The following is a 10,321-nucleotide window of genomic DNA, read 5'->3' on the forward strand; positions in this document are numbered from 1 at the left end:
TTATATCACCGTTCTAGGGTTTTTGTGATTTATAATATTAATTAAAATTAAATCGAGATGGTCGAAATAATCGGGAGAAAATTTGGAAATAATTATAATCTTAATCCTAGTTTTGTTATATAACCCTAATTGAAAATTACATTATATACATATTATATATATTTTAATTAAGCAAATCATATGAATAATATGTAAATAATACAAAAAATAAATAAAATAAACCTGGCTTCAATCGTGTGTGGGACATCCCTGACAGTCCATGGTGGACCTTCATATTTACATGCATTGGATTAGTTCTTGATGTGATCTGATGGTGCAGGGGTAAGGAGTGTACCGTGCACGTGAGGAGAAGCAAAGCACATAACCTGAAACGAATAACACAGAAAAAAACATTGCTCATACCTGGGATCGAACCCCAGACATGAGGTTCACTCTATCTCACGTTTAACCAAACAGGATGCACTTGCTTGTTGTTAATTGTACCATTCAAAACAAATAAATATACATATTAGTTATTCCATTAAGAGAATCAAACTAAGTCAACAAAGGGCCCCACGTGCAGTTTGATCATCCAATCAAGAAGAGAGAGCATGGGTGAGGCTTTTGACCAGCAAACAAAACCCTGCCACGCGTACGGAGAGAGAGTGCTCCGGTTGACCGTCCAATTGAATTACGCCAGATCGCCACGCGTGCAGGTCCGCCGATCCAAGAACTTCGCCGCCGCCTGAACAGTAATGGCCGATCATCTTCTCCGGCCGATTCAACCACCATAATCTGCAAAAAATGGCGAAACGAGAAATAAAACCACCCAGTCCCACTAATTCGGGGGTTGCGAGTCTGGTGGTGATGTTAGTTTCGAACGAAAACGCCTGCAATTACTAAACCGAGCTTCAAGATACCTTATGCCCTAACAATGGCGTGACACACTATGGGCTTCAAAACTCACATGAAATACGTCAAACCCATCCTAAATACGTTCCTGAACATGAATAAATACTTGAAACGTGTTAACAATACATACACAACCGAAATCGAATTCAATACCTTCACCAAATCGGAGCTCTTGAGATGACGGGCTCTAGGGCGTTCCAAGCTTGCGTGACGGCCGTGGATGCTTCCTGGTGACTTCAAGAAGAAGATGCAATGATTGGAATTGGTTAAATCTGGATGGAGAGAGTTCTTTTGTGTGCCCTAGTTTCTTCTGTTTTCTTTCAAGCTTGGAACCCTTATTTTTTCCAAGATTTCGTCCCCCCCCCCCCCTTTCTGAATATTTTTAGTATATATATGGGCCAATTAGGGTTGGAATCTTGCTTGGAAATTAGGTTGAATGGAGAGAAAAAATTTGGAAAGATTTGATTGAGAATCTTGCTATTTTGGTCCAAAAAATCACTCTTATCTCTTTCCAATTCCTTTTGCACGAAATTTGCACCCCATATGAAGTATTTGAGTGATTGGATTTGATTCCAAAATCAAATCTTTGATTTAAAACTAATTTTTCATATTTTATAATAATTTATTCATATTTAAATGAATTAAAAATTCAAATAAATAAAGAAAATATTATAAAAATGAAATAATTAATTAAAAGATAATTACAAGGCCCATGTTCATGTTTGGAATCCATATTTTAGGCCCACTTAGTCATAAACTCAAAATTCATCACTTTGGTTTTTATGAGTTCCTTGAATTTTAGCCAACTTCTTCTGATCATATCTCTCTTGTTTTTAATCATATGAAAGTGATTTTGACCATTTTGGAAAGCTTAATGTGTCCTCTAAATGATGCCTTTAGTTTCATCTCAATTGAAGCTTCCATGGTCAAGTTATGAGCTTTGACTCAAAAGGTGTCTTTGTTGACCCTTGTGGAGGACCTATAATCTTTTTTTGTCCATATCTCCCAAATGGTGCATTTCTTGACTTCGGGCCCAACATCAAAGTTGTAGAGGATGAAATTTCCTTAAGGACAAGCTTTGGTTGAGAAATTTCTGATACTCCGTGTGGAAGTTATGACCAGTCAAAGTTGCGTTGACTTTCTCCTAAAGAAACCCTAATTTGAACCTTTTGCATTCGTTCATTTCTGAGTTTCTATTGATGGATCATGGTCAACCTTTGATCAAATGATGGATATAATCTCACATACTTGGTGTTGGCCAAAAATCTTGAAGTTTGACTGTATTTTGACTATAGTTGACTTTTAGGTCAACATAGTCTATTATTGGTCATCTGAGCCATTGAATGAGCAGTCCTTGGAATATAAGGGGAGAGTGACTTGAGAAAACCTTAGAGCCTTGAGTTATGGGAGATGAAAAAAGGAGGGCAAATTTTGGGGTATGACACCAATCGCTGGGCACATTATGGCGATAGATTGAAAGAGCTTGGTGCGCACATTTTTTTCCAGATCAAATCCAAGTCAAATGTGTGACACCAGACAATCAAATCTCAACATTGATGATGAAAGCTTAAAATCCAAAAAGATTTGATAAACTAATTGATTGGAGCCCTTAGCCAATCGATTGGCACTCTTAATCTAAAAAGATTTTAATTTGATATTGAATTAGTTAAACCTCTATTGATTTCTTGTCAAAAGTATACAATCAAATCATCTAAAGGCGCATTATATATATGTATGCTCTTCTCAATCCTTTTGAATCTCATATTTCTATTGCTTCTAGCATTCTTCTCAATCCTTTTGCATCTCATATTTCTATTGCTTCTAGCATTCTTGTTGTGTGAGCTCTCCTTCAAATGCCTTAAGTATCATCAAGGATTCTCACGCCAAAAACTTAGAGAAACAAAACCAAAAAGAGATATAATCACAATCATGAAGGAAACCTTCATGAGAAGCTGCAAATCCTATTATCATATTTGCCAAACATCATTAAGAGCATTCTTTACAAAGGTGCTCGATATAATCTTCTGAAATCTTGTAAAATAGTTTTACTCGAACCACCATGTGATTGGAAAGACTATGGAATCATCATTAAAAAATGTAAATAGTAATCCATTGAAAACGGTTTGGTAGGATGTTTAAAATATTCTTTTTAAGAATAGACCAAATACATTGATAATCCAATAAATTAAAAAAACAAAACTTTTCTTATAAATAGGAGTAGAGGGAGTAGTACTTTTTATATATCAGATTATACATTTATATTTAATACATTTTAAGAAGTGAAGCAAATTGAAATTGCACAATCTCATTAATACATTTTCACATAGATTGTAAAACAAGTCACAAAATGACTAAATTCCTTGTTATTTTAAGAAGTGGAGTAGAATATCTATCACTCAGAAAAAGAGTCGCATGGAAAAGAAAGTATGAGAGATTTTGCAATTGAATCAAAATCAAGCATTATATACTTATGTTTTTTTAAAGTATTTATGTTTCTCTGTGGCATGTTTTATCTAGCATATCTAATAATAGTAGTCATTCATAAGATTTAACAAATATATTGATGCATGGTCATATAAACAGAGATTATTTTTCTTGAAATCCACACAACATTTATAGAACAGAACAGAAGGAACTATGTCCACAATAATTTGATGAGTATATCCTTCAGCTACATGAAATATTGTTACAACTTAAATATCAACTTAACAGAATCTATTGTGACAAAGCACTTGTGTTGTAGACAAGGAGTGCACCTCCAGCTAGAAGACCGGCTAGAGTTACTGCCCAGATTGCCAGCCCAGTCGTACCTGCAATTTATAAAACATCAACGTTACGATTAAAACACGATTGAACCAATCGACGAATTGGTCAGTTCTCAATACAACCAGTTGAACCGATCAGTTCGATCCAGTTTTTAAGACAAAAGTTACCAAAAAAGAAAGAAGTTTGTTACCTCCGGCGTAGGTATCACCATTGGCTGACCATTCCTTGGGCTCGTAGATAGGACTACATAATAAAACCGGAAAAAAATATAAATTGATTAAATAGGTAAAAATTATATAGTTGAGATTTGTACCTAGAATTCAGAATGAAAAAAAAAAAAATTTGAGTTTGTTGTTACCTGTATCCATCAACATTAGCACCATATTTGTCTACAAACTGGTAAACACCCTTTCCCTGAATTAAATTCAAGTTCTCAAGTTAGAACATGAGATGAAAACTACACAGGATTTTGAATTGACTTATTTGAACTTATCTACTACAAATTTTGTGACAGTGTTTGAGAGACTATATCAAAACAATTTATAACATTTTTTTTATATTTTTTTAAATTAATTTTTATAAATTATTCAAAATAAATAGTGAAAACAATTTACAACATATATAAAATAATTTAAATTATTTTATTTTTTGTTTTAAAAACAGCTTATGCAAGCTTATTCATAAATTTGATAAGCACTTGTGCTATAAGCTACAAATAAGCTTATTTATAAATACTTATTTTGAAAAACAATTATGCTATTAAACTGCAAATAAAAAGTTTATCGAAACATGTCCCTAATAATATCCAACCTTATATTATTAATGTATTTGGTCTATATATGGACTAGATACATTAATCATTGAATGAATTAAAAAATGAAATTTCTCTTATAATAAGAACTAGAGGGGGTCGTAAATAAGCTAACCGATCGCTTAAAATAAATAAGCTAACCGATTGATCGAGTTTGAAGTATTTGATAAAATTAATTAGTCATCTACTAAATAAATATAAGTTCATGAGAGAATAACAATAACTGTAATCACAATTCTACTTTGATCATAAAACCCTAAACACTATAAACTATCCATTATAAGCTAGTATTTGGCCAAACAGAGCCTTAGTATCTGAATTATTTGAAATATATTTAATTAGTAAATAGAATTGGTAACTAATTACCTTTTGTTTCCTGCCAGAAGCATCAAGTCCATTAGGCAAATCCATGCCACCACCAGTTCCTGAAATCACAAATCATATATATAGTATAGTTTATAAAATAATCATAATCTATAATACATGTAATTAATCTAAAAAAATTGCTAATTAAGTAATTAATTAATTAATTTACCATAAGGTGTGTCAGTCTTAATCTTCTTGATACCACTAGCAACAACTCTGAATGGCCTTGAAATTGAAGGAAGTCCTTTCACTGGAGATTTCTGAACAGTGAAAGGAGTTGGTTTGAGACTCACAGAAGCCATAACTGAAGAAGCCATTGTGATTTTTTTGATTATTTGGAATGGGAAACAAAAAAGTTGATGTAATAATAAAGAGTACTCACAATGGATTTGTGATTTTGTTTGTGACACGTGGCATAGAATATGTGGTACAAGTGAGGATATGATTTTGCAAACATTATCTTTTTGTAATGAGATTAAATTTTCACCTTTTATTTTCTTGCATATGAAAACAAAAGAAATCTTCAAGGCAACAAACGTGGATATTCCCTTCTATTAATTATCCCCCACAAAAAATGTGAAAGAGAAATTTTTGTCTCAATTCTACCATTGAAAATTATTTATTAAAAAAATTTTAATTATTTTTTTTTAAAAAAAATTCTTTGGTACCTGATTTTAAGTTAGATCAGTACCTTTAATACAAATTGTATTTTAATTTTAATTTTATTTTAAAATAAAATAAAAAAGTAAAGTGACACTAAATTCCACTATTTGATTAGACGAGGATACCAGTACAGAACTAAATTCAAAGGTACTGGAGTGTTAATGACTAATTATATAGTAGTGAAGTTCATTTATTTAAACATTTGATTCCATAACCATAGAACTTATAATATGTATGATTATAATATGTATGATTGTGTTATTCATGACCTAACTAGGGATGCAAATGAATATGAAGCAAACTCAATTAGGGTTAGAAACAAAAGGGTAAATATTGAGATGCAACAGCGTCTCCGACAGAACCATTGAAATCTTTACGTCAAGCATCAATTGTGTTGGTTGTACCCTCAGTTCTCTATTTATGGTTTTACAATAGAACCCCATCAACCTTGGCTCCATGGATCCGACATTGGATCCGAGGGGATCCATTAACAGGCCTCTGAGGGAGTTATAGGTCAAGATTTTTGGTCGGCTCAAACTCAAATTGAGCCTGATCGACGGGAATGTCGTAGATTTGAATTCAGATCTGAGGATATCTGTTTGTGTCTTCTCATAGTGATTCAAGATCGAGATGAACAATAAATTGGAGTTAGATCGGAGTTTGATGGATCAACTGCAACGAATATGAGGTCTTAACTTTGTCGAACCTCGATTTCTTCACCATACACGCTTTTGGATTCCGAATATGAGAATCAGACTTGACCTCGTGGAAATTGTAGGAATCGGAAATCAATTTCCACATATGGCGCCATTGTTCCATAGTAAAACCATTAACGGAGAAGATTACAGAAATTGCGGTGGAACGGAGCTTCCTGAGCGATTTAACTATGCGACACCTTGGATCGAAGGTTGCGATCTTGATGTCTCTTGAATCGGAGACGTTGATCTTGAGGGGACCAAAGAAGGGGGTGTTTTCATGGTTAGCACTTCAACATCCAAGTCAGTTTATGGTTCAAGACAATCATAGTGATAGTGGAGATTAAAAATTGTGCACCTTGAAAACTCTTTGTAATTATATTTATACTTTGGACTTAATAAAAGAAATGAGACGAGTGAGCCTCATCTTATTGAACTTTTGGCCTCGCAAAACATAATATTTAAAATAGAACTCAATAACTTAATAACAATCATTTATAAATAATATTCGCGAATTTTAAAAAATTAACATTTGCGAATATACCATTACATAAAAACTAAATTTAATTTTACTTATTAAAAATACTAATCCGTATTAGTACTTTATTGCAAGAGCAAACTAAGAGCAAGAGACTATTTGTAGATGACAAACAGCACATACTCTCACACAGTAAAAAAAATGGATTACAAAATTTACTCAAACTTCCAATCATCCAACAGCAAATCTTGAGGAAAAAATTTGGATGCCAAAAACTGAGAATATATATATATATATATATATATATATATATATATATATATATATATATATATATATATATATATATATATATATTTTAAAAAATTAACATAAATTATTAGTTGACATGGTGAATAAACAAGTTTTCCCAGAAAAAATAAGCATAGCTTCAACCTTCAACAACTATAGAGAGCTTGCACTGATATCTTTAAGTCTTAAGGCCGCTGCGAAACCACTTTCTATAGCGCCTTCAACATTCGGACTAACACAGAAATCACCACATATGGCGAGTCTCTTGTTTCTGTCCCAAAGACATTTTTCCTCTTGCGCAATACTAGCATCCGGAAATGCACTCCCCCTACAAAACCAACCGACATTATTACAAAATAGTTCTCAGATTCTCATTATCAGACATGTTTGGATCGACTTATTTGAGTTTATCTACTCACATAAACACTTCAAGAAAGTTTATCTATCCAGTGAAGTTTCGGTGATACATACGCTATAGTCTGGAATTTGAGATAGTTCTCTCGAGTCTCAAGACTCTTACAGTTACAATCAAATGTAACGGTTTGAAATGTTGTATATGTTTATACCATGTGAAATAGCAGTTACTTACCATCTATGAGCTCTCTTGAAAAAGGGCTGTGATATGTTAGCTCCAGTACTTCGAAATTCATGGAAAAGCTCTTCTGCCACTTTATTCAATGTAGCGTCCGAGGGCTTCATGAGTCCTGTTTGAGCGATTATATTCTCCGCATACTCTGCTGTTGAATGAAGAACCCATCTTTCGCTGAAAAATAAGGATGCAATGCAACCCTGTAAGCAATGGAAACTAGAGTAGCAATATATATTTAAATGATCGGATCGAGTAATGCGATATCAAACAAATACCTTGTTGAAGAACGGCCTGGCTTGCTGCTATCACAGTAAGCCGAGCTTAAAATTTTAGAATTCTTAATAGAGAAGCCTTTAACCGGAATCTGAACATAAAATTGGATTTTGTCGATTAAGATCCTCGATTTTGCATCACAAAAAACGGTCCTATTCCTACTTGAAAGATTGAAATAACCAACAAAGACTTAACTGAAATATAGTCTTGTTTGAATAAACAATTTAATAAACCGCTTAAAACATAAGATCGTAACGCATAAGTGCTTATGTATAAACTAGGAAATAAAGGATCATTTCACGAAAACCAAGCATGACATGAAACAGGTTCAAAATCAAATGAGTCATATAAAATTCATGTATTGGCAAACTAAAGAATATAACGGCCGTTTACGAGTTGTATAGCTTCATCATACCGTTGACAGAGGCTCTGCAAATGCCAGCATTACTGCAAAGCATGGCCTAACAGGAATATTGTGCAACTTTTCCGACAACTCGGGCAGCAACTTCAAATCTGCATCGTCGCAAAATCTATAGGTGAGAGTAAGGCATTCAAAATATGTTGTTGTATACTCTCATTGATGGCTAGAAAGCATATCCATACCAAGTGGCGGTAACCGTCCTGTAACGTCTGCGATCCTAGTAGAAACTATATTCTTATCCGAAGCGACGAGTCCCTTAAACTGACCAAGACTTTGTCCATCCACTCCTATCAATGACCACAGTTTATCATCATCCAGCCATTCAACTCTACCGACACCCGAACCAAACCTGCTTTCCACACCTAACAATCAGAAATAATTATAATAATCATAAGCTTTTGCGCTGAGTACACGGTTAACTCCGAACAACAAAAGTAATTAAGTTGATACCACTCTCATTGCATAATGCTTTGCAGATTGAATTCATGCCTGGAACACCTACAAATCTCCTGCTTAATCCTTCCTAAAAAATATGCCAATCAGAGATTACTACGAAACCCTGACACAGACACGGACACAGACACAACACAAGTACTGAATTAAGTAAACGGAGTACTACATGTGTCAATGTCGGACACGCTTTCAATCAAAAGTGTTAGTGACACCAATAACAACCAACTATAATAAAATAGCAAACATTGCTTAATCAATCTTAAACATATGAAGAAAACTTGTGAACCTGCTCAATGTTGTCAAACTTAAGGGTTTGAAAATCAAATGATCCAAACTTTTCTTTCCATTCAGCGACGAGACCCCTCGACTCCCATTCTTGAACTAGGCGCGCCACTTCCGGTTTACTAACCGAGAAAAACGGAGCACCGTGGTCGAAATGCAGCTCCTTTCCATCTTCAGTTTTCTCTCTGGATTTCCAGAAATTAAGAAAACTTAGAACTATCCCTCAAATCATCACTAAACCAATGTAAAGCAATTCTAGTATCATTCAGAAGGAAATGCCAACTTCAAACAAAGGTTAAAAGATCTATGAAACACAGACACACAGACACGAACACGGACATGCCAGGCATATGCTATAATACTAATAATTTGTCTGTGTCATGTCGGTATCTGACACGGACACACATTTTTTCAGAATTGTCAGTACAAAGATACCTTCTTTGGGACATGCGTCCACCAGGGCCTCTAGCAGACTCAAAGAGAGTAACAGAAACTCCATTTCGGGCAAGAGTTGATGCACACACTGCTCCTGAAACTGCAACCATTTCAAAATCATCATATTTATATACATATGTTAGATCGCAAAAATACAAAAAGTTAATTTAAAAATGATAAATTGGATAGGAGAGAGAGGATGAGAATTGATATTTACTTCCCCCACCCAAGACAGCAACCTTAAAGACAGTGGAAGTCATTGTTGTTTGGTTTTTGTTGTTTATGGATTCTGAAACAAACATGGTAAGTGAAGGGGTTTGGTTGGAAAGTAGTTGTAATAGTGAATATAGTCACGGCTGTGGCTTGGACATTAGGAGCATTACACAACCCTCTTTCTAATGAGTCATTATCATAGAAATTTCTTTAAATTGGATATAGCAAGAATGATATTTATTCTTTGTAACTTAATTGGCTATTTTTGGTTTTTTAACTTAATTAATTGTTTTGTTTTTATCCTTTGTAATTAAAAAATGTTATAAAGTAATTCTTTAAATATCATCCTGTTACTTGAAATGGTTCTTGTGGTTAGTTTTTCGAAAAAAACATTAACTTTTATTTTGTTGGACTTGTAAAATCTGACCTAACTTTTTTATATTTCTTTGTTTTTTAATTGTATATCTAAATTATGAAATTTTAACAAAAGAAGACAAAATGAAATCCGTTGCATTCCTTTTTTCAATTTCAAAAACACTAAAATCAGTTGGAGAAGATGAGTGGTGCGAAGAAGAGCAAGGAGAAGAAACGAAAAACTCGTTGAATCCATTTGTATAATAACAAGTGCTAACACCTATTGCGCATTTCCAGACGAAGACTTCCTCAAGGTATGATAACTAGTGTTAACCAATGT

General features: G+C 33.7%; 2 protein-coding genes across 3 annotated transcripts; both read right to left on the reverse strand.

The window, feature by feature from the left end:
* Nucleotides 1–3,429: 3,429 nt before the first annotated feature.
* Nucleotides 3,430–5,192, reverse strand: LOC131625127 (photosystem II 10 kDa polypeptide, chloroplastic-like). Its single transcript, XM_058896018.1, has 5 exons — nucleotides 5,004–5,192; nucleotides 4,835–4,893; nucleotides 4,016–4,071; nucleotides 3,848–3,900; nucleotides 3,430–3,701 (listed from the first exon to the last, which is right to left on the reverse strand). Exons 1-5 carry the CDS (start codon nucleotides 5,149–5,151, stop codon nucleotides 3,607–3,609), a joined length of 411 nt encoding a protein of 136 aa, XP_058752001.1. The 5' UTR covers nucleotides 5,152–5,192; the 3' UTR covers nucleotides 3,430–3,606.
* A 1,822-nt stretch (nucleotides 5,193–7,014) lies between these two features.
* On the reverse strand, nucleotides 7,015–9,804 carry LOC131625128 (uncharacterized). Of its 2 annotated transcripts, none has more exons than XM_058896020.1 (9): nucleotides 9,641–9,802; nucleotides 9,415–9,514; nucleotides 8,984–9,164; nucleotides 8,695–8,767; nucleotides 8,427–8,606; nucleotides 8,239–8,336; nucleotides 7,826–7,914; nucleotides 7,551–7,724; nucleotides 7,015–7,289 (listed from the first exon to the last, which is right to left on the reverse strand). In XM_058896020.1, the coding sequence occupies exons 1-9, from the start codon at nucleotides 9,714–9,716 to the stop codon at nucleotides 7,115–7,117; spliced, it is 1,146 nt and encodes a 381-aa protein (XP_058752003.1). In that variant the 5' UTR covers nucleotides 9,717–9,802; the 3' UTR covers nucleotides 7,015–7,114. The 2 variants fall into 2 exon arrangements, with proteins under 2 accessions (XP_058752003.1, XP_058752002.1); XM_058896019.1 differs by having other exon boundaries at nucleotides 7,024–7,289; nucleotides 9,632–9,804.
* Between the last annotated feature and the right edge of the window lie 517 nt (nucleotides 9,805–10,321).

This window comes from Vicia villosa, unplaced genomic scaffold, assembly GCF_029867415.1.
Source record: "Vicia villosa cultivar HV-30 ecotype Madison, WI unplaced genomic scaffold, Vvil1.0 ctg.000189F_1_1, whole genome shotgun sequence".
NCBI lineage: Eukaryota > Viridiplantae > Streptophyta > Magnoliopsida > Fabales > Fabaceae > Vicia > Vicia villosa.